This window comes from Lygodium microphyllum, chromosome 18 (assembly GCF_053477565.2).
Source record: "Lygodium microphyllum isolate KBCC chromosome 18, Lygodium_microphyllum_v1.1.10, whole genome shotgun sequence".
NCBI classification, from domain to species: Eukaryota; Viridiplantae; Streptophyta; class Polypodiopsida; order Schizaeales; family Lygodiaceae; genus Lygodium; species Lygodium microphyllum.
The window spans coordinates 141859324-141884585 of record NC_141152.1 but is presented as its reverse complement, the minus strand read 5'-3'; the positions used below and the strand labels follow the sequence as shown (position 1 = coordinate 141884585).

Below are 25262 nucleotides of genomic sequence, written 5' to 3'. Positions count from 1 at the left end.
ACGTCGAAGGATTACTTTTACTTCAAAGGGCCCGTTGGAATGTAGCAATGCAGCAATGTTAATGACATCCCATGGACGACTAGGTACTAACATGGATTGAAGTACAAATGTTGGCTTGGAGTGTGGTGCTTTCACTAGTTGGCAAGTAGGACAAGTCTTGGCATAGTCTATGAGTTCTTCCTTCATGTTCGGCCAAAAGAACTATTTCTAGAGGGCCTCAAGTGTCTTGCTTTGTCCCTTATGTCCCCCTAGCTTCCCATTATGCAATTCATGTAGTATGAATTTCTTAAACTCCACACTGTTGAGGATGTACAATTTCTTGCCTACAAACAAAATTCCCTCCTCTAGAGTATACATGCCATGAGGTGTTCTTTCAACTCTCACTTCTTCGATGATCTTGTGCACTTCTTGGTCATGTTCTAAAGCCTCTTTCACTAACTCTAGGAAGTTGCTATTGGCCACACTCTCATAGTCTTCAAATCAGCCTTGCAACTTACGGCATCTGCTATTTTATTTATGGAGCCTTGCTTGTGTTTGATCTCCAAGTTGAACTCGGCCAGGAAGTCAAGCCATCTGTCTTATTTGGCGGAAAACTTAGGCTAGGATTGGAAGTATTTGATTGATATATTGTCTATGAATACAATTGTGTGTTTGTCTTGTACATAGTGCTTCCATTTTCTAAGGGAGTGAATTACTACTAGCATTTCCTTCTCATGTGTTCTCCATCTAGTTTCTATATCTATGAGCTTAGATTCATAAGCTATGGGGTGCCCATCTTGCACCAACACCACCAATGCCATGGTAAAGTTTGGCACTTTGAGGACAGGGGTTTGACTCATACATTATTTCATCAACTCAAAAGTGGCTTGTTGCTCACTTCCCCATGTGAAAATTCCATCTTCTTTGGGTAGGTGGGATAGTGGAGTGGTTACCATGTTGGAATCCTTGAGGAATATTCTACAAAACACTATGAAAATCTTGAACTTCTCTCACGGTCTTTAGCACAAGACAATTCTTCACTGCATCTACTTTCTTGGGGTCTACTTTGATGCCTTTCTCGCCTATGATGAAGCCTAGAAATTCTAACTCCTTCACTGCGAACTCACATTTTTCGGCTTTGGCATACAATTTGTGTTGTCTCAGCTTCTCAAAGACTAATCTTAAGTGTTTCTTGTGTTTCTCTAAGGTTTTGCCATACACTAGGAGATCATCTATGTAGATAATGATAAATACATCTATCTCAAGTCGGAATACTCTGTCCATCATGTCATAAAAGGTACTTGGCCCATTGCTCAGTCCAAACCCTAGGACTAGTCAATCAAAGCTTCCATAATAGGTATGAAAGGTTGTTTTGGGAATGTCTTCTTCCGCTATATGGATTTGATGGTATCTTGACCTAAGATCTATATGGTTGAAATATTTGGCTGCATGTAGTCTATCTAATAGGTCTTCAACCAAGGGCATGGGATGCTTATTCTTTATGGTGATCTTATTAAGAGCTCTATACTCTACACATAATTGGAGACCCCCATCCTTCTTCTTGACAAACAACACTTGGGTGCCGAAAGGGGACTTTTTGGGTCGAATAAATCCTTGCTCTTCCAATTCATGTAATTATTTTTTCAACTCCATGAGTTCAGCGTGATTCATGCAGTATGGGGCTCTAATTGGTGGGACTGCCCCTGGGATTAGCTCAATCTTGTGGTCTACCTCTCTTTTGGGGGTAGGCATTTGGGTAGTTCTGCTAGCATCAGATTTGCATATTCCTCAAGTATCACTTCCACTTCTTTGTTGTCAACTTGTGGTTTCGACTTCTTGGTGACCTCTTGCTCTATAGGTTAGATCATGCATAAGTACAGGATGTCACCCTACTTCACCGAGTTCTCCACTTGTTTGACACTATAAGTCATGATGCAAGGCCAAATACTAGTAACTTGTTGAGGCATTACTTGGACTTGTGCTCGTGGCTTATTAGGTGCTAACTTTGCAGTTTGGCATGAGACTCCAAGCTTGCTCTCCTTAATTTGCGCTTTGTGATTGATGTCGGCTTGGGAGTGGCATCCTTTCACATGGCACTCTTATGCTTTGTCCTTGCATATCTAGCATCATTTCATTAACTCCTTTTCTAGGCATTGCAATGACATATTTGTCATAGAACTCTAGGCCTAGAATGACTTCAAAGTCATCCAAGAGTATTGAGTAGAAAGTTGAGTTTGGCCTTCCATTTACTTGCTTTGACTTGCATTACAAAGACTTGCTTGACCTCCTTTGCTTCTCCTTGCACACAGGTCACTGTTAATCCTTCTGGGGTCTTAGATAGTTTCAGTCTATGTTTAGATGCAAAATTTGGTGTGATAAAGTTGTGAGTGGCTCTTGTGTCTACCATGATTGCTTGATCCCCTTCAGTCACTCTTCCCTTCAGGTATAAGTAGCTCTTGTGTCTACCACGATTACTTGATCCCCTTTACTCACTCTTCCCTTGAGGTATAAGAGTTATACTATTGCTACCTAAGACACCATGCATTGGGGTGTGCACTAACTATCCCCACTCTGGGTGGTCTACGCTTTCTTCACTTCCATTTGGGATTTCTTGGATGCATGGGCATTGTGGCTCCTCTCCTCCATAAGCACTTGTGACTGCTACCCTAGACCCACTTGTTGAGGTTCTGTCTTCCATGGGGCATCTATTGGGGTCCCTCACACTTGAAACATCTACCCCCTGTGGTTGAGGCTTGGGATCTCCACTGTGAGTGATGTATTTGATCTTGCAGACCCATAAGATGCACTAGGGGTTGGTATGTAGTGGTTGTTTCCCCACCGTCCAATTGCTCCTCTTGGTATCAATGCTAGTTGTGACGCGGTTGGGGTTATTCTTGAGATTTGACCCCAAATCTTTGAGATGAGGCCTTTGGGGCGATTGGGTCTCAGGGTCCAAGAGTTGGCGATAAGGTTTGTGTTGAATCTAGCTTGACTCCCTTGGGTTGTCCTCCTCCCTTCTAGGTCAACTAGTCTTTTAACCATGCTCATAGCCTCTGCTAAACTAGTTGTTTCCTGTCTTTCAACGTCTCTCCTAGCCCACTCTTGCATGTCGAATAGAAATCCATATACCTTTGTGTCTGTGTCCATGTTGGGTAGTTGCAACATCAACTACCTATACTTGCTAACGTACTCTTTCATCTTTCCTTATGTTTGCTTGAGATTTCTCCACTCATCTCTAACTTTGAATTTTTCTATCTTCGAGATGAAGTAGTCTTTGAGTTTCTCTTGAAGTTCTTCCCATGAAAAGAGAGTGCATCCTTGCTCCTATTCCAGTAGATACCACTTAGGAGTGTCTTTCTCTACGTAGATGGCTGCTACTTCTCCCTCCCTGTCTTCAATGCTTCTAGTGTATTTCAATTTCCTATCTGCCTTTGCAATCCATTTCTTCAAAATCAACCCATTTCTCTCTTCTTTATACTTAGTGGGCTGGGGCATCTTAAACTTGCCATAGTCTTCTTTTGAACTGTCACTCTCCTCTTCCTCGTTATTGTTTTGCCTCTTGTCTTTCTTCTTACTTCCTACTTCTCTTGCCTTCTCCTTGTCTTTCTTTATATCTTGAGCTCCCCTAGATTCTTTCTCCCTAGCTAACCTATTTGCCAACCTATCCACCTCTTCTTGTAGTTTGTGTCTCTTCTCTTCTTCCTGTTGTTGTATCATCCACTCTTGTAACCCTACTCCACTTCAAATTTTCGTCTATTTTCCTCTTCTTCTTCCTTCATACGCATATTCCTCCAAACATGACATGCCCTTCAATCACCTCCCTAGTTCGGCTACTTTTTCTTCTTGAGCTTCTCTCCATTCTTGACCTTGATTCTTCTTCCTTTCTTCAACCACTAGGATGTGTGCATTCTCTCTCGTCCTCCATATTGTTGTGGAAATCTGTGCCTTGGCTTTGGTGTTGTCGATGCGGGGAAGCTGTGTTTCTTCTTTGGATGGCGGTTTCACCTCGATTTTGGTGTTATTGATGCAAAGAGGCCGCATTTCACCTTCGAATGGTGGTTATGTTGCGGGGAAGTTGCTTCACATCTTCAAATGATGACTTGTGTTGGGGTCGCCATGTTAGGGATCATCATGTTGAGGGATGTCACAATGGGGGTTGACGTGACGTGGGGTATCACCACACGCTTTTGGGGCACTCCTTCACTCCGAGCAAGAGTTGCTTTGATATCAAGTGTAATGCACCTATACACGACACGATATGTGAGAGCAAGGTATATTCTTGTCTTATTCAATGAAAGAAACAGTACAACATAGGCACATCTTAGGACTACACCCTCGTGACACCACACATGTGAGGGTTCACCACTCGATATAGGGAATCACACATAGAATGGAAACCAAGCAGGGCTTAGAGTCACTACTACTCGCTATATAGGTGTTTCTGGCAGTAACGCCTTGATATAGTCACAAAACCCTTACATCACTCCTCGCTAACATACTCTTTTATCTTTCCTTATGTTTGCTTGAGATTTCTCCACTCATCTCTAACTTTGAATTTTTCCATCTTTAGGATGTAGTCGTCTTTGAGTCTGCCACTTCTCCCTTCTTGTCTTTAGTAATTCTAGCATACTTCAAGTATCTATTTGCCTCTGCAATCCATTTCTTCAAAATCAACTTATCTCTTTGTCCTTTGTACTTGGTGGGTTGAGGCATCTTGAACTTGCCATAGTCGTCTTTTGAGCTCTCACTCTCCTCTTTCTCCTTATTATTTTTACCTCTTGTGTTTCCTTTTGCTTCTTGCTTCAGCTGCCTTCTCCTTGTCTTTCTTTATATCTTGAGCTCTCCTAGATTCTGTCTCCCTAGCTAATCTATCTGCCAACCTATCCACCTCTTCTTGTAGTTTGTGTCTCTTCACTTCTTCCTGTTGTTGTATCATCCACTCTTGTAACCCTACTCCACTTCAAACTTTCTTCTATTTTCCTCTTCTTCTTCCTTCATATGCATATTCCTTCAGATTGAATCCAAAAAACATGACATGCCCTTCAATTGCCTCCCTAGTCGACTACTTTTTCTTCCTAAGCTTCTCTCCATTCTTAACCTCGACTCTTCTTCCTCTCTTCAACCATTGGGATGGGTGCATTCTCTCCATTGTTCTCCATATTATTGTGGGAAATTGCGCCTTAGCTTTGGTGTTATCAATGCAGGGAAGCTGTGTTTTGCCTTCGAATGGTGGTTTTACCTTGGTTTTGGTGTTGTCAATGCGGAGAGGCTGCGTTTTGTCTTTGAATGGTGGTTGTGCCATGAGGAAGCCACGCCATGTCTTCACATGATGACTTGTATTAGGGTTGCCGTGTTGGGGGTCGTTACGCCGCGAGGGACATCGTGATGGGGATCGATGCGATGTGGGGAGTCACGACACGCTTTTGGGGCACTGGATCTTCTACTCACTCGACACGACATATAAAGGTAACATTATATGTGCAAGCAAGGTATACTCTTGCATTATTTAATGAAAGAAATGGTACAACATAAGCACATCCCAGGATTACACCCTTGTGACACCACACATGCGAGGGTTCACCACTAGGTATAGAGAATCGCACCTAGAGTGGAAACCAAGTAGGGCTTAGAGTCACTACTACTCCCTATATAGGTGTTTCTGGCAATAACGCCTTGGTATAGCTACAAATCCCTTACCCCCTCCCCCCTCCCCTCCTCCTCGTAAGTAAGGGGCTTGCTTGCCATCACATGTGGTTGACGCGTAAAGATGGACTAAAATCAGGAAAACAAAAATTTTTAATGGTTTGGTAGAGAGAGAGAGAGATCCTTAAGTAAGATGATGTGTCCTTGACACCCAACCCAATCGTGGCTGGCTGGATTTTGCTCCGACGCGGAGATTAAGAAGACATCCACTCCACCAAAAGAAGATTGACCCGTTGATTCTTTCAAGGAAATGACCATCTGAGAGGTGATCTTTTAGGATGATTTGACTGCCTGCGACACGTCGACTCCCACCCTACCTCGTCTAAAATCCATACTCAAACTGTCCGTCACCATCTAACTGAACTCGCGAGTGGTGCCCGAGCAACAATACCTCCCCTTTGCTTCCAAAATTTCTCCCACTTTTCTCTCTGCACGACTATTTTCCACCACTTGCCCACGATCACAGTCATCCCTCTCCACGACTATCAACTATTCTCTCTCTCTCCACAATCCTAGTTTCTCTCTCTCTCCCTCATGTCCAACATTTATAATCAATGTTAATATAATATTTCATCTTAATGCTAATATTAAGAAGGGAGATTATATTTAATGTCACATTAGCATTAAGATTAAAATTGACATTGACATTAACATGAAATATTGAATTGACAGAGAGTACTCTTACTCAACAATTTGATGCTTATTCGAGCTACAAGATTTTGACATTTGATGATGGTCTTCCTTAGCCCTAGAGTGATAGCTCCTCGGACTGCCGAAAAATTCTTGCGCACAAGCATTGCCTCAAAACAAAACCCGAGCACGATTATGAACTTAAAAATATACCTTGCTTTTGTACCCACTACTTGCAACACATGCCCCTCGTGCATGCTCCTCCTACTAGCAGTGTCCCATACCACCCTTAACGAGATGAAGGCGTGCCACCCATAACAAGATGTAGGCATGCCTCCCAACTACAAAGCCAAATGAGCTCACCCCTAAGCCTAGGAGCTAGCAACACTCCAAGTCATGACCACATCCCAAGGGCCATCCCAGTGTATAAATGTGTCAGTCGATAAGCCGAGAGCCCAAGAGTGGTAATCACACAATCCATGTGCACAATAGGGCCTTCAATCCTATAAAAATGACTCAATTGCCCTAACCCCCAAGTGTCCTTAGTGCATACAAATTAAGTCACTTTGTAATCATTGTGGCCAATGCTACTAATGCCCATCTGAATGTCTAGGGACATAGCATCCTAGGTCATAGGAGCACACTCACACAAGTGTCAAAATCACCAGTGTACCTTAAGGCATGCGCATTGGTACTCAAGGAGGAGTATACATGAAGGTCTTAGCAAGCCAAGGGCTTGGAAGCTCCACACCCCAAGTCACCTTAGGTCATCCCCAAATAACAAGAGGGGATCTTAGCACCATCATCACCATTGCATGTTATACGTGCATTGGCTTTGATAAGAGCAAGACATGGCGAGGTACAATTTGCTAGGTTTTTCATTCTCAGATTAGTTAGTCTAATTTATGTGATTTTTTAAAACCAAATTCTCAAGTGTCTTTGAATTTACAAATGTGAATACTAATTAAACTTGGTCAATAGTACATTTTAGTATCCAAATGCGTTAATTTCAATGCTTTAATAAAATTGATGGACATGTACTATTGAATTTGTCACTAAATCGATTGCTTATTACGTATTTTCTATTTAATAAATTCATGTCAATAAATTAATGACTCACTTTTCTTCGAGTGTTGATGATGATCTAGCATGGCCATGAGACCATTTAGAGATCAATATTCCTAGTACATCACTTAATAGGATGATCAGAGCATTGTGACGGGGATATCTGATACAGGCAGTACAAGTTATGAAGGGGAAAAGAAGTGTTTGCCTAGTGTAAAAGTGTACACAAGAACCAAGGAGTTACATATAAATGAAGATAGATTGAGTTCTAAGAAAAGGGAGTGCATTAGCATTGTGTATATGTATTTATGTGTGCATCTAAGAACGCTTGGGAATGTTTACTTGTGTGTAATGAGCATTGCATTCATTTGGGATCATCCTCTCCCCTACAAGTCAAGGTTTAAGGTCTTTTCTTTCATGAAAAAAGACGAGAGAGAGAATTCTCTTACTAAGAAAGACGAGAGACGTGATCCTCTGGAAGTGAGAAGAGAAATGATTTTCTCTTTCTAAGGTCTAAAATTACACAAGCTTTCGTGTGAAATTCAATCTTAAGGTTGAGGCCCAAGGCAATCTAATGAACTCTTCTTATCTATGACTCAAGGTGGTTGCATGGACCACAAGTTAAGAGTATAGTTTAAAAAGCTTTTTTTTTGAAAAATCCATTTTTAAAATATCTCGCAATAAAAAAACGATCTCTAAAAATGGGCCATGTGGGTTATCGAAAACAGCGAGATCTACAACTTTCGTGTTGGACATTTTTTCATCCAAACAATGCACAAAGAGAGATCTCGAAATTAGTGATGTAGAGTGGAACAACCACATCTTGCATAAAGATCAACTCAACTCTCTCTCCAAGAAGAGAAGCTCTTGAAAGCCTATAAAAGAGGAGGCTCTCCTTGGGTGTAAGGGAAATGTGAAGGAAGCATCACTTTGTATATATCCAAGAGAAGAAGAGAAGATGCAAGTGATACAGAAGCTTTGTTGAAATCAAGTTCCAAGAGGAGAAGAGAAGGTGCAAGTGCTGCGGAAGCTTTGCTGAAATCAAGCGCCAAGAGGAGAGCCCTACACATATTGTGTAGGAGAGAAGGAGACTCAAGAAGGATCAAAAGGTGCCAACTTCCAAGTTGTGCAAGTGTTAGCTGGTTGTATACCATGCAAGGAACCGTGATCTTGTTTTCCAAGATCTACAAGTAAGAACTGGCTTATGTGTAACGGAGGAGCTTGCTCCTTGTCAATAATATAACTCCACAAGGGGGGAGGGAGACTGGCCCATCTTCCAATCCCAAGTGTGTTGCCGATTTCTCTACCTCTCTCTCTACATCTTTCTTTTCTCTCATCTATTCTCACTCTGTGCCAACATAATATTCACCATATATATTTTAAGTATATAAGAAAGTCGAGCGTGTATCTCGGATTCTGTAATAGAAGTCACAGTTAACAAGGCACAAACTCAATAAACAAACCCTATGCGCTCGGAGATGAAGGATACTTTTGACCTCTAGTTGTATAGTAGCATTCTAAGGTCATCTCCATATAAATCCCACGATTGGCCAAGGTATTGTAGCACTTGCAATACATTGTAGTACGTGTGGCAAGTGGCAACCTCATGTAGCTACAAGAATTGTTGATAATAAAGTTTCATTTATCAATATGTTTAGCTCTTTAATCACTGTTTCTTGAATTTCCAATCGCATTTTCAAAGCTCATATTTGTTAGTATTGTACATTATGGCATATGCTATTAGCATAATACAACGACTAAGTGATTCTCCTTTGCCCTTTTTTGGAAGCGCTTTTGGTTGGTATGAGGTAAAAATTACCCCTAGTTAGTTTCAATGAAGTGACCTACTTTTAAGAAAGAATGATAATAACAAAAGGGCAATGCTCCTTGCATAAACCAATTACATAATCAATGCTTTATTGGTTTATCATAATACCTTGACTAAATTGGACATGCACAAAATTTTATTTGATGTACCATACAAACTCCTCTGGAGAACCTTGTGCATATTTTAAGTCCTAACATTACAAATGTGGTGCAAGGAAACAAGGTGATCCTTGTATTCTCCTAATATTCTAGAGGAATCTCTCTATGATCACATTGGATAAGTACACTTAAGTCAAGAAGGAGAGAGAAATTAACCTCCACACCATGGCCAAGGATTATATTGTGCATTGTACATGTGATGAGCAAATTCAACATGAAATACTCATTTGGTTTCCTAATTGCACTATGCAAAATAGACCAAGTTTACCCTAGACCAAAAGCTCTATTCATATTGATACTGAAAAAAAAACTTTGAAGTTCAATTCTCACTCTCAATCGTGTTGTGGATCTAGAAGCGGAGTGACTACATGAGGCAAATAAGCATATCCACCATGGTTTCGGTACTCAAAGAAATCTTATTGTATTGTTGATTGATTTCATTTCCTTTACATAATAGGCCACTTGATTACCAAATAGGCTGACATATTTCTAGTACTATTAGTTGTACATAGAAATAGGTAGCTTGTTTTAGAGCAAGTTTCCTATACAAAAGCATTAGCATTTCACAAGTATCTAGCCCACATTAGTTAGTTCAAAATGCCAAAAGCATGAGAGCAAAAACGTTATCGTTTTCCGAGTTTACTAGTTGTTGCATGGTCATTGTTTCCTACAGTGACTACTAGCCAACACATAAAGAAGGGTTTATTTGTTGCTTCATAATACAAATATTCAACGTTTGAAGGGTGCTATCTCCTAGTCCTTTGTGACAAGAGGAATGCCAAGAGTAGGAATGAAATTCTCTTTGAGAAGGTTTTAGTTTCCCGAAATAAGAATTTACTACATTGTCATTTTGCTTCAAATCACTACATTACATTCCAAGTCAATACACTCTGTATAGTTTTCCAAACCAAACAAAGTAATTCTCCTTGTAAATGTTTCCTAGAAAAGGGGAACCCCAACCATTGTGTAAGAAACCATGCCCATGAAACTTTATTAAAAGCATATCGTCCTATTTGAACCTCAACATTTGCTACAGTCTTGCTTGTTCCACACCTGCTGAATTGGACATCAAAACTTCTTAAATTGTAGCCTAACTGGACACAAGCAGAACTTTGAGAACAATAATATCACTACTTCATAGATCCTGTCTGTGATTTCACACTCAAATTTTGATTTCTTATTTAGAGAGAATTACTTAACTGGACAACAATACTCAGAGCACGCAAATCAATCAATCAGCATCACTAATCTGTCAAATCCCATATCACCATGGCCTACAACAGTAATATAAGTACAAGTTTACAACAATCACATGTAGACAGGTAATGTTCTTTCAATCAGCTTCTGCTTCAGTGCGCGCCCAGTGACAAGGCTAATGGTTTCAAGCTAGTGTATCTTTGCTCAATTGCAGCATTGATAATTACACTGAATGGTCAAATGGAACTTGAAAGTATTTGCAAAGTAGTGTACCAAATTACACAGTAAATATGTTCTGAACCTCTACTTCAAGAGTTTGCATGTCCACCAGTGCCTATGCATAATCCTCATACACACTGCTTGGCATACCATCCAGGCCACCCATCATTCCATAAACCAGCTATTTCCTGAAGCTTTTACATATGGCTTTTCAATGTGTATTTATTGCTGAAAACATGACACAGAATTAGTATAATCACATACCTGAATCTATAGCTGATCAGGAACAAGGTTCATAAGCGACCCCAAATCCGAAAATTCCTTATCACCATTCACAATCTCAAATGTGGAATTTGGAGTGCGTTTCCCCTTCAGACAGGCCAAGACAACTAGGGCCACATCTTGTCTTGTAATCCTTCCAGAGATCTTATCACCTGCATTAAATTGTAGTACTGTTTTCATGACTCTTTTGAAGCACACAAGGACACTACTTGATAGAAGACTTCTCCTAATGCTGAAGTAACAAAGTATTTAGAGTGCACTACTTCTTGGCCTCACATGGAGCTTTCATAGCCTCTATGAATGCCTCCTTACCTTGATCAACAATTATTTCCTTTTTACCGCCTTCTCCTAATGCTGAAGTAACAAAGTATTTAGAGTGCACTACTTCTTGGCCTCACATGAAGCTATCATAGCCTCTATGAATGCCTCCTTACCTTGATCAACAATTATTTCCTTTTTACCGCCTTCTTTGTTTGTCAGACCACCGGGGCGAGCAATGTTATAGGCTATGCCCTCTTGCTTCCTGTAGGCTTCTCGAAGGCAATTCTCACCCTGTAAAGATACATTCGTATTGGACAACAAACTGTTAGTTCATCCTGAAGCCAACACATAAGATCTAATCGCAACCATCTAAGGTGCACATATCAAGAAAACTCTTACAATCATAGAAATAACAAAAGCAATGCCACTTGCAAGGGGTGCCATGATCTGAACACTGCTACCTACTCTCTTTCTTGCCATTGCTGTATCCTCCTACCTCTATGTCTGGTTGTGCCTGGCCCATGTACAGCATGAGGAGATGATGGCCAAAATGCAGGAGCTCTAGTCATAGAAGGGAGGACAGGCTATAGACCTTGTAGAGGAGGTCACATTGGCCATGATGACGTCAACAAGATTAGGCAGCTTTGCAGGCACATGAAAGTTCCTAAGAGCCCATGAAAAAACCAATGATCCGAAGTTTTCTTCATTGACATATTACCTTTGTAGATGCTCAACTCGCTTAGACTCATGCCTTGATGTTCTTTCTATAGGGTTTCTAAATTCTATGAACACAGACGCTTCTTCCTCACAAAGGACACATTCTCTACTGAGTTACCTAGAATTGCACATACCATGCTCTATACCTTGTTATTGGAATTTGCAGACTGAATTCAGCAACGATAACATTTAGAAAGCAGTCACAATTGTAGAAAATTACTTATTGGAACTGTGCACATAGTTTGAACAGCAATTTCTTTTTTGTTAGGCATTTATCCCTTTCATTTTGTATGTGAGCATACACCTGTGGCAATTTACAATTTTACTTTGTCTTTCATGCATATTTATGTTGGGAATAAATGGCCCTCGTGCCTTTTATATGTGCGCAGGTGTGAAAACACCCTTAGCACTTGTACTTTCACATATATATATATATATATATATATATATATCTATCTAAAAACCTAAAGAGGTACACACTCGATTGGACCCACAAGTCGTGCTCACACTCTCTCTCAACTCTGCACTCCCTCTCTGTGTCTTTCTGCTGTTATCAATCACTGCGTGTCTCAATCCCCGCGCCCTCTGAGCTCAACAAACTAGTATCAGAGCTTTGGCAAGGAGTGCATGGTTCTCGGGACAAGCAAACGGTAGGTGTTGTAGGAGTCCCAGGTGGACTTGACGAGTAGCAATTGACAGTGGATAGGTGCAGGGGAGTCGAAGGCAGGCTTGTGTGCGAGAGAGGCAGTCAACAGGTGCAAAGGGCAGTCGATTGGTTCAGGCTGCTGACCAGCGGGTAAGTTAGACGAGCTGACGATAGCGCTGCACGGTGGGTAAGTCAGAGGAGCTGCTGACCAGCGTGGCAACGAATTCACGGCTGCGCTGACGAACGTCGACAGGAGCCACGCGTGACGATGCAAAAGTGCTGTGTAACCGAGCAACGGTGCCGCGGCTGACGGGCAACGAATGTTGACGATGGCAGCTAGGCGTTAGACCGGACGGGACCAGCAGGGCACTGATAGTCCCGATGGGTCAACAGACCCGTCATCCAAAAACATTATTTTCTTCAAAAATAATTTTTTGAAACTCCTCCCTCTAACCGGGGTTCGTGCACGTAAGCACAAAAGGTCAGATTTGTGCAATGGCCCAGAAACTTGGGGCTTCTCCAGACTGAATACTGTTCATGCAAAATTGAGGCATCTGTGTTAGAAATTGCAAACATTGTGCGCATTGGAACTGGAGATTTCGCCAAAATTATTGAAATTTTGCTCATCTGAGTGAAATTTCTCAACATTGGACCCATAAAATTTCGGGCTTCGGGCTATTACTGTATTGGTGAAATTCTGTTCAGTTGAGCCAGATTGGCTGACATTGGTGCACATTTGGACCCGAGAAATTTGGGGCTTTTGCAAAATTTTGTGAAATTTTACTACTTTTGTCCATTTTATGCTTTCAAGAACATGTATTAATACAACTAGGACAGATCGGTTAGTGAAATTTGAGGGTTTTGTTGAAATTGCTCTATTTTGGCAAAATTGGCCTGTTCTATGTATGTCAGAGACAGTGTAAATGTATGGTTGATGCTTTGAGCACAAAATTATTGGGGCTTTTGACCATGCGTGTCAAATTTTATGCCCGTGGGTACATGTACAACAGAAATTGCATCTAAAATTTGGGATTTCTCATGTAATATGATGTATTTGCCCTTGGAACAACTGTAATCAGTTGTGGAATGCTGTAGCACATGGTTTGGTGTTTTTGAAAATTTACTTACAGATCTGGAATTTCTACTTCTACGTGGTCATTTATTGTTGGTTGTACTTGTTTTGTACCTTGGTCACTTGTGTGATAGTTTGGGCCTGCACTTGCTGAATTTCTAGTCACATTTGGGCTGAAAATCAAGGTTAGTAGCAGTGACAACAGTGATCTCATGCACATAAAGAAGCTTGAAGAAGCACATAACTAGCAAAAACAGTGCTACAATATCCTGTTGCAGAAGAAGCAGGCAAAGCCGATTAAGACCAAAGGGGCAAAGCTCGCAGATATGGAACAAGAAGATTGGAATGAATTAAATGAGCTTGCATGCTCAACCATCGAGCTATTGATTTTTGATGCCTTGCTATTTAACATTGAAGGTTTGGATGCTGCATATGCTATTTGTACTTGACTGGAAGAACTGTATGCACAAAAGAGTGCTGCAAGCAAAGTGAATTGGCTGAAAAAGCTTATGGATTTGCGTATGAAAGAGGGTACAACAATGTCTACTAACTTGAGTAAGTTTAACTCCATTTTCAGCCAGCTGGTTGCCTTGAAGTTCTTGATTGATGAAGAATTTAAGGCTTTGTTCTTGCTTTGCACTCTTCCAGAGAGTTGAGATACATTCAGGACTGCTATGAGCAATTCTAATGCGATCCTTTTGTATGCTGATGTAGAGAGTGCTCTACTCATGGAAGAAATGAATCGGCAGAACAATGCATCCAATAAGTCTTCCAGTGCTTTGCATACTAGGGACAGATCACATCAGAAAGGCAAATCTGATAGCAAGGGACGCAGTAAATCACCTGGCAAAGATGTTGAATGCCATCATTGTGGCAAGAAGGGTCACTTTAAACATGACTGCTACAAATGGAAGAAAAAGAAAGGAAAGGGCAAGAAGACAGATGATAGTAAAGAAGAGAAGAAAGAGAGTCAACCTAAGAGGAGCAGTGTCAAAATTGAAGAGGTGAATGTAGTCACTCATGACAGTGACAGTGGGAATGACGTACTCTTGGTCTCTTCATACTTTAGTGCACATGCTTTACTTGCAGATACAGATGAGGACATGCACAATTGGATTCTCAATTCTGGTGCTTCCTTTCATGTCACCCCTCATCGTGAGTGGTTCTTGCCTATACACGGGGTCGACATGGTGTTGTCCATCTTGGGGGCAACTATGCATGTGATATTGCAGGTATTGGCAGTGTGCAGTTACAGTTTCAGCATGATTCTGTCTTCACACTTCAACATGTACGGCATGTACCTCAGCTCAAGAAGAGCTTGATTAGCACAAGGCAGCTAGATAACCATGGATTTCATACCACCTTTGGTGATGGGAAATGGAAGATCTGTAAGGGATCTAGATTGATTGCTAGAGGTTGTAAAAGTGATACCTTGAATCCTCTCCATGTATCTAGTATGAGTGATCATGTTGTTGCCGTGACCGAGTAGCTAAGTGTTTTTTTGTGGCATGGCCAGTTGGGACACATGAGTCAAATTGGAATGAAAGTGCTCTCTCGTTTTGGTTACTTGCCTATTGTATTTCGGGAAGAAATACCTTTTGGATAGCAAAATGTGCCTGCTGTACAGCAGCAATACCTGCTGTAAATGAACCTGCAAATGCATAAAATAATGCTGGAAATAATCAACCGGCTATTTCCCATGATAATGAGCCACTACATGTGCAGGAACAGCCAGGACAAGAAGCTGTTAATGCTGATTTGCAGGCTGAAATGCCAGGACAGCAAGCTGAAAATGCTCAACAACCAGAAAATAATGATCATTGGGTTAGGAGATCATCTAGGGCTACTAGACAACCTGATAGATTCATTCCTGGTGCAAACAGTGTGGCTGATTATGTAATGTTGACAGACTGTGGTGGACAGTCTTGCTTCAAGGAAGCAATGGATAGACAAGACAGCAAGAAATGGTATAAAGCCATGCTGTCAAAAATGGAATCTCTTGAGAAAAACGGCACTTGGAACTTGGTGCAGTTGCCTAAAGGGCAAAAAACACTTCCATGCAAATGGGTTTACAATATGGTCACTTCTGGTTCCTCACCAAAGTACAAAGCAAGATTGGTTGCGAAGGGGTACAAGCAGGAACATGGAATTGACTTTGATGAGATCTTCTCTCCTATAGTCAAGATGACTACCTTGAGAACCATTTTGGGCTTGGTTGCAGCTGAAGATATGGAGCTCATACAGATGGATGTAAAGACTGCATTCTTACATGGCGATCTGCATGAAGACATATATATGCAGCAGCCTGAAGGGTTTGTGTAAAAAGGGAAAGAGAAGATGGTATGTAAACTCAAAAGGAGTTTGTATGGGCTGAAATAAGCACCAAGAGAATGCTATCATAAGTTTGATACATTTATGCAGTCTCAAGGCTTCCATAGAAGTCAAGTGAATCACTACTTGTACACCAAGAAGGCAGCAGATGGCAACTTGATTATCTTGGTTCTGTATGTTGATGACATGTTGATTGCTGGCAGTGATACTCATATCTTGGACTCACTGAAGCAAAGTCTTCATGGCAGCTTTGACATGAAGGATCTTGGTGAAGCAAATCACGTTCTTGGCATGCAAATACTCAGAGATAGGTCGAAATGATTACTCTATCTATCTCAGCAGGAGTATATCTCTAAGGTTTATATCTCTAAGGTTTTACAACGTTTCAATATGGAAGGGGAGGGGGGGGGGGGAGGGGGGATAATTGGGGTTCCATTGCCTCCATATGTGAAACTCACTGCAGAGGACAACCCTACATCTGATGATAAGAACATTGAAATGGCCAATATACCATATGCTTCAACTGTTGGCAGTTTGATGTATGCTATGGTTGCTACACGTCCTGACATTGCCTTTGCAATGGGAGTGGTTAGCAGATACATGGCAAACCTTGGTAAAAAGCATTGGGAAGCAGTGAAAGGTATTATGAGATACCTCAAAGGCAGAAAGGATTTGTGCATTTGCTTTGGAAAGCAGAAGGCATCTGTTGTTGGCTTTATAGATGCAGACTATGCTAGTCATGCAGACTACAGAAAGTCCACTTTTGGATATGTGTTTACCTTCAAAGGAGCAGTCTCTTGGATCTCCAGGCTACAAAAGTGTGTTGCATTGTCTACTAAAGAGGCAGAGTATGTGGTTGCCACTGAGGCATGCAAGAAGGCTTTATGGCTTTCACGTCTGGTGGGAGAGCTTGGCATTACAGAGTTACCTGTTCTCCATTGTGATAGTCAGAGTGCTATCATGCTAGCATGGAGTTCCGTCTTTCATGCAAAGACAAAGCACATACAGATGAAGTACCACTTAATTAGAGATGTACTTCATAGCAAGAGCATTGAGCTTATCAAAGTGCATATAGATGATAATCCTGCAAACATTCTCACGAAGGGTCTTCCAGTAGAGTGGTTTGCTCATTGCCGACAGATGATGGAAGTTGGATAGATATATGTATTTCAGCTTTGTACATAACTAGACTTAGCTGATTATTTTCTCCTCTTAAGGCACATTGCCTTTAGGTGGGAGGTTGTTGGGAATGAAGGGCCCTCGTGTCTTTTATATGTGCACCGGTGTGAACACACCCTTAGTACTTGTACTTTCATATATATATCTATCTAAAAACCTAAAGAGGTATACACTCGATTGCACCCACAAGTCGTGCTCACACTCTCTCAACTCTACACTCCCTCTCTCTGTCTTTCTGCTGCTAACAATCATTGCGTGTCTCGATCCCCACGTCCTCTGAGCTCAAAAATTTAAGTGTACATGTCCAAGACTGCATGTCCCATACACCTCCCTATTTTTTTTTGTCCAAGTAGAATGTGGCTGATTATATTACTCAAAAAATTGATTACAATGGAGTGGTCATGCTCAACAGACTAGCTAAAGCTGATGCAAAGTCACAAATACATCGTGTATACAAGCCTCTCAAGGCGGTCTAGGGGAGATAGGGACAAGAAGCCATGCGGGGGGGAAGGGGGGTGTGTATCGCCAACTGAGGTTGCTTGCCTGTATCACGAAAAATAGATCCTGGCCGCCCCAAGTGCGCATGAAGTGACATCGGAGCTCCTGGCGATCCTTGGACTCGCCTTGCACTTGATCCCATTGGCCCTGGAGAGAGTGGATGATGGAGGTTCAAAGCTTTGTTAAGGTTGCCTTTGCTGAAAGCCTCTCTCCACCAAAAACCTCCTAACACCGCGCCTTTCAGATATGCCATCCAGTAAGACTCCCTATGATCTCCCATACCTTCGAGCGGTCTGTAGTGGGCTCCATGGGTAGAGCCTTCAAACCGACCACTGTGCACAACCCTGCCTCGATAATGAATATCGCGTCTTGCATCCCGGCCTCATACAGAAGGTGACGGCCCTAGCTGACTGCTTGCCAATAGAAAGCTCCCTATGAGATACATCCAAGGTTGGGTGCTATACGGTGAAGGATGCGGCATGCTCCTCTCCACACGAGCTGCGCCTCCTCACATAACCACATGCAGTGCTTTGGGGTTTCCAGATGCTGCTGTGTGCAGTGCTTACAAGCTCCCTCCTTTTGTATCTGGGCAAGACAACTTCCCACTGCCAAGCCTCCATGTGCCACTAGCCATAAGAAATATGACTCATCATCCTCTATGTAGAGGGCTGTATCATCAGCATACTTTGAGTCTAACAACTCAATCTCCTTCCTCATTGGAATTCGGAGGCCATGTAATCCGCTTACACGTGACTTGAGAAAGTGAGACATCGCCTTTGCAAAGAGTAGAAACAAGTATGGGGCTAGGGGGCAGCCCTGTTGAACTGATCTCTCCAGCCAAAACTCCTCCCCTCGCCTTTCCCCTATGAGAACCCTGTTGGTGGCCGATCTATAAAGGGTGGAGACTCCGCGAATCTGAACCTGGGGGAATCCCAACCTCACCATGGTGCCCTCTAGGAAATCCCAGTCTATCCTGTCATAAGCTTTCTTGAAATCCAAGAGTAATACGGCTAGTCTCTGCCCACTGTGCTGAGCTCACTCTATCACCTCAAAGAAGGTAAATACATTGTCAAGGATGTTTCTATCCTGGACAAAGCCTGTCTGTGTGTCAAGGATGATGTCTAGAAGCACGGGGCATAGTCGCCTACCAATCATCTTTGCCAGTGGTTTATAGGCCAATAATAATAAGGTGATCGGTCTTCACTAGGAAAGCTCCAACCGGTCTCCCCCTTTGGGAAGAAGACTGATAAGGCCTACCGAGAGACTCCCTGGCATCTGTCCTGAAGTGAAAATCTCCTGGAAGGCCATTAGTAGGGGGTCCTTCACCACTTCCTAGTAGGTAGTGAAGAAGGCCTTAGAGAGGCCATCCTCCCTCGGGCATTTCTGCCCAATCCTGTGTATGGAAAGCCTCCTCTAGTTCCTTCTCTATGAAGGGGGCCAGGAGGAAGCGTTCCATCTCCTCTATGACGAGGGACAGGATGTGATCCCATACCTATTGTTTACATCTCTGTCCTCTAGTTGAAGCTGTCTCTTCTTGGAAAAGGCGTGTGTAATAGTTGGTGGCAATCTCCATTACCTCGTCTAGGCTAGAACGAGTCCTCCCATACTGATCCCGAAGGCTGTGTATTTGTGCTCTTGTGTTGAAAGGCTGGTGCACTTGGAAGAACTCCTTGCACATCATGTCCCCCTTCCGCACCTAGAAGGCTGTTGAGGTTCGGAAAGAGAACTCTGAGCGCCTGTCCTCTAGGCCAGCAATGGCTGCTCGTGCGTGCACCTCTTGTACGTGGAGGGTAGGATCCCCTGGTGCCTCCTGTAATAATCTCTATGTGGTTACCAGGTCCCACCGGAGTGCTCTCTCCTCCTTCTAGCTCTGCTGCCTAGCTTGTATGGCTGACTCTTGGCAGATTCTGCTCGACTCGGCTAGAACCTCTGCAACCTCCTTTGCTATCCGGTCTCTCTTGTCCCACTCTCTGGTCCAAATTTGCTCTGTCTGTCTCGTCACCTCCTCCCTCCTATAGATCGAGTCAGGGATCCGACAGGATCATATGTCTATGGTGGATGCTAGGGGGCCAAGTGGTAGGAGGATCGGGGCAATGATCAGACGTGGTGTCTGCCAACTACTAAATCTGGCCTTTACGAGAGCCTGCCCACTCTCCCACATAAAACCTGTCCAAGCGCTCTAGTAGGACTCCACCTAGCCGCATGTATCCCCAAGAGAAGTCCAACAACCTCTCTCTCCTATGGAAGGCAGGGTCTCTCTAGGCATCACGTGCTTCAATTGCCAGCAAAAAGACCTCCCATGCCTCTTGCTCCTCCCCAACCATGCCCTAGTAGTTTTTGCCTCTGCTCTGCTGGTCCTCCAAAGCCTCCACGTTGTTGAAGTCTCCTCCAATGATACAAGAGTCTACCTCTAGGAGTCCATCTGTGATCTCCATCTAGAACTTGCTGCGTGCCCTAACCTTCGTAGGGGCATAGACATTGAGAGCTCCAATGCACGAGTCCCCAGTATCCAATTTGATCTATAGAACCCTCCTTGCTACTATCGACGCGTGGTCTCGTACACAGGGGGTGAGACTCGGGCTAATAGAGGTGCATACGCCTTTACTCTTGCCGTGGGCACCTATGGCATGCTCCCAGTAAGTGTGCGAGCTGCCCGAAAGTACCTTCCCTACCCACTAGGCTTAGGTGGGGGTGAGCTTGTGCTCCTGTAGAAGCAAGATGTCAATCCGTCCGACAAGGGCAGATTGCAATTCTTGCCGAACAATCAACTTCCTGGAATGATGTGCCCCATTGTAGTGGAGACTATTCACATTCCAAGATGCAAGGTGTAAGCTCATGGCGAAACCTGAGACTGACCGAACAGACATCTCTTCGGTGTAGATGCTGTTGATGAGGAGGAGAAACTGTGTAGGCATGTATTCGGTATGGATGCTGTTGATGAGGAGAAGAAACTGTAAGGCATGCAAGTACGCTTTGCCGCCGGTCTGGACGGTGAACTCCAATCCCCCATGGTGGCCCTCGGCCAGACCATAGGGGTGATAGATGCTCCATGTGGTACTATCAATGCATCGATCAGCCATGCTGAGAGTTGTGACTCTGTACACTAGTAGAAACGTGCCGCCTGTGCCAGGGGCCACTCGATCATGTCCCTCGGAGCTCTCCACTGTAGAGGGGCTTGAAAGATAATACTCAAGTGTGAAACCTCGGCACCAGCCCACCAGTTAATGTCCATCATGCAACCAGGCCATTGCTGTGCAAGCAATGCTTATCCTTCATCTCCCATCCACTGGGAGATGTTGATCCGCCACCTGACTCTTCAACTCCTCCTCTATATATGTAGTCGTCCACTCCCTTGAGTAAGAGGACCGAAGAAAAAAGGCGTAGTTTGATCCATCCAGTGGTGCTAGTAGATGGACCTTGCCCCTCCTTGACTTACAAATCACGAAAATCCCCACCTCAAGAGGTAGTGGGAACTCTCCATACTCCGCAACTCTCAAGTACGACCATGGGCAACTGCGGAAGAACTCTTGTGGCAATAGCAGTGCCTGTCTTGGGAAGGTGTGACGAGCGGCAGTGGTAGATGAGCTGGTGGCTGTATGGGAGAGGGAGGACTGCTGATGCGAGGAGGTAGGTGTGTGTGGCTCATGACCTCTTGTGTGAGGAGGGGGGGTGGGTTTGGGGGGGGTGTTGAGATGACAAGCTCAACACATGCGGACATTGCTGATGGACCGCCTGGTTAGATGGGTCCACACGTCTGCACTTAGCACGTCGGTGGTCATTATGACTCTCACATGGCCACTGACTCATTACTTATTATATTCAGGTTGTTACACCTATTTACAGTTGGCATAGTTATAGCGCCAGTCGACTAGTGTAGTCGGTTATGCATTGTGTGACTTAGTAGGCCACTTTCCTTTATGTTGTATCTTATCTATACTTTGTGTACATTGTAAAGAGTGTAGAAGAAGAAGAAGAAACCAGCAAGAAAACGTTTTGGCCTCCATCTCTCTTCTTATCTCTTGAGTGAGCTTCTCCTTGTGCATTCTGTGTGTGTTCGGCGCAGCATCTTGAGCAAGTCCCCCCACCACGCGATTCTTGACATGGTATCAGAGCCGCACCATTGAGAGAGGCTGATTTCGAAGGCTAAAGCGAAGGAGAAGAAGCAAGGTTCGAGCAAGCAATCCACGGGTAATAAGCTCTCCCATTCTTCCACTCTCTGTCTTGGATAGTGCCTCTGGAGGCACCGGAAGCAGGGTCGAGCAAAAATCTCAGATTGCAATGAGATTTGGTGTGTGCGAAGAGCGCTGTGTATTCTGCAAACTAGCCCTTTAGGACTTTTCCCGCAATTATTTTGGGCATCTGAGGCCGTTTCAAGCTGGTTACAGATTGCATGTATTGTTGAGTAGACAGTGAAAAAGGCTGTCTGGTGTATTGCTGTGCACTAAGGTCGAGGGTTGCAGAAGATTTGCTTGCTGTTTGGTATTAATTTTGTGATAATGGCAGAGAACAGTGGAAGCCCCATCATTGAGAAGCTCGACAAGAACAACTACCCATCATGGAAGTTCCGTGTCACGAACTTCCTAATTGGAAAATGCCTCTACGAGTTTGTTTCAAGTGAAGAAAAGGAGTTGGAGGTGAGTGATCCTCCAACTACAGAAGAGACAAAAGCACGGAAGGAATGGAATGAAAAAGATAAAAAGGTCATGTATTGGTTGTCTGCAGTAATTGACAATAATATGCTGGGACATATTAGAACTGTAGAGAATTCATATGCAGCTTGGACCATACTTGAAAGTATGTTTTTAGTAAATACAAAGGCACGAAAGATTCAACTCAAGCAAGAGTTGAATACATTGAAGAAAGGGAAGATGTCTATCAATGAGTATGCACTGAAGGTAAGGAGCATTGCAGATGCCTTGGCAGTGATTGATGCAATGCCCGATGATGATGATTTGGTGTTGTCTACCTTGGGTGGACTTAGGAACGAAAAGGCTTGGAAGTCTTTTGTAACTTCTGTATATATTAGAAAGCCATTTTCAGATTTCGATGAGTTGGTCTCCCTTATAATCACCGAAGAGATCAACATGCAGAGTGAGACATCTGAAAAAAGTGGTGAACAGGTCCAAGCTTTCTACTCCAGTTCAGGAAGGGGACGTGGCAGGTTCTCTTCAAGAGGCCGTGGTACAGGACGTAGTAGTGACAACCAGCAAAACAGATTGAATCAGCAGTTTGGCGATATATAGGTTTCAGGAGGTCGTGGTAACTTTAGAGGCAGGGGGAGCTTTAGAGGAAGAGGTGGATGGCAGAACAGAGGTTCTAACAACTCTGGTATTGTGTGCCACTATTGTGGCAAAACAGGTCATATCGCAGCCCAATGTTATGCTAAGAAAGATAATATCCGCAGTGGTAAGTTACAGCAAGGAAACTATGCATCGTCTTCTACACAATGAAGATCAAAATGAACGTCTGTTTGTTATGCAGCATATGCTGAATGCTGTTACAGGAAAGGGAACACATGATGATGTTTGGTATGTTGATTTAGGTGCATCCAATCATATGACCAGCCATGCAGAATGGTTTGGAGAGATGTAGGATCTGCAAAATGTAGGTTATGTGCAGACGGGTGATGGTTCATGCCACCCAATTTCACACATTGAAAAAATTCCCTTGTTCTTGCATGATGGTAAGACAAAGAGTCTTTCAGATGTATTACATGTGCCATCTATTACAAAGAACTTGGTGTTAGTCGGTCAGATGGTAGAGCAAGGGTTGCAAGTTAGATTTAATGCAAAGGGTTGCTTTGTAGAAGACTTCAATGACAAGTGCAAGTTAGTTGCAAAGGGAAGTAGAGTTGGACGTATGTTTACTCTGGATGCAGGAATTCCTACTATGAATGCTACTATGTATGCTAAAGGAAAAGGTGGTGTTGCAGATATTGAAATTTGGCACAAACGCATTGGACATGCAAATGTACAAAGGCTAAAATTAATGCAGTCCAAAGGGTTGGTTATAGGTTTGCCTACATTTAGAGTTGCAGAATTTCATAAGGTATGCGAAGCATGTCAGTTTGGTAAGCAGGCAAGACAACCCTTTTCACATGACAGAGATGTAAGCGGAAATATCCTTGATGTTGTGCATACAGACATTTGGGGGCCTACACAAAATGTATCTCTTGGAGGCAGTTCATACTTTGTCACATTCATTGATGATTGTTCTAGAAAGCTGTGGGTATATTTTATGAAAGAAAAGAGTGAAGCTTTTGAGCACTTTAGAACTTACAAGGCTGCAATTGAAAGAGAAACAAGCTTGAAAGTAAAGTGCTTGAGGTCAGATGGAGGGGGAGAGTACCTCTCAAATAAGTTCAGTGATTTTCTGAGGTCTTATGGGATAAAGAGACAATTCACATGCAGGTATACCCCACAGCAAAATGGGGTTGCAGAAAGGAAAAACAGGCATATTGCAGAAGTTGCACGTGCCTTGATGGCTGAAAAGAATATGCCTAAGCATTTTTGGTCTGAGGCTGTTCATACTGCTGTTTATATTATGAACAGAACTCCCACAGCTGCAGTTCATGGTATGACCCCTGAAAAATGTTTTATAGGTAAGAAGCCTGATGTCTCACACTTGAAAGTGTTTGGCTGCATTGCATATGTTCATGTGCCAGATGAATTGCGGAAGAAACTGGATCCAAAGGCTGAAAAGTGTGCCTTTATTGGATACTCTTTAGAGCAGAAGGGTATCGCTGTTATAACCCTGTCACATGTAAGTTCAGAGTGAGCAAGAATGTCATCTTTGATGAAATGAGCAGTTGGTATCCATCTAGTGGTGATGCATTGGATGATGATGATGATGATGATGACACTCATATGCAGGCTGAAAAGCAAAAATCACAGACTCTTAGTGAACCAGAGACATCATCTGGTAGTCCTTGGTCTGGGAGACTAAGGAGTACCTCTACATCTTCAGGTGCATCTAGTAGTACTACAGGTAAAGACAAAGGAAAGAATAAAGTGTCAGATGGCATTGATGCAGTTCTTGATGGAGACTCTAGTGGCTCAGAGAGCTTAGATGATGAGCTTGGTATTCCTTCTGTCAAGACACTAGGTGTACAGAGAGCTCATAATAATGTAAAGGCTCCATTGAGTGATCCGGTGGTACGCAGATCTAGCAGGGTCAGATATCCTGTTAAAAGATTTGGTTTTGAAGGTTATGCAGCTCGCCATTATGCTTATATGGTGAAATTAGTTGAGGATGTTGAGCCCACTTGTTTTGAGGATGCTGTTGGTCATACTCATTGGGATGCAACAATGGATGGGGAGATGGCTGCATTGGAGGCCAATAAGACTTGGGATTTAGTATCATTGCCGAAGTGCAAGAAAGCTATTGGATGTAAGTGGGTTTATAAGATTAAGCACAATGCAGATGGTTCTATTAGTAGGTACAAGGCCAGGCTGGTTGCAAAAGGTTATGCCCAAACATATGGCATAGATTATGATG

The 25262-nt window shown here is 43.0% G+C and overlaps 1 protein-coding gene across 5 annotated transcripts in view; it reads right to left on the bottom strand.

Annotated features, from left to right (window-relative positions):
* Nucleotides 1–10590: 10590 nt before the first annotated feature.
* LOC148021456 (uncharacterized protein At5g02240-like) overlaps nucleotides 10591–25262 on the bottom strand; it is a 199211-nt gene continuing 184539 nt past the window's right edge. For 2 of the 5 annotated variants that reach the window (XM_087699346.1, XM_087699342.1), the window contains 3 exons: nucleotides 11496–11613; nucleotides 11044–11213; nucleotides 10591–10967 (listed from right to left, as the gene is read on the bottom strand). In XM_087699346.1, coding sequence (XP_087555472.1) covers nucleotides 11050–11213; nucleotides 11496–11613 — 282 coding nt within the window. In that variant the 3' untranslated portion in view covers nucleotides 10591–10967; nucleotides 11044–11049. Of the gene's footprint in view, nucleotides 11008–11043; nucleotides 11214–11495; nucleotides 11614–25262 lie in introns of all 5 variants that reach the window. The other 3 variants (XM_087699345.1, XM_087699344.1, XM_087699343.1) reach the window with 3 other exon arrangements.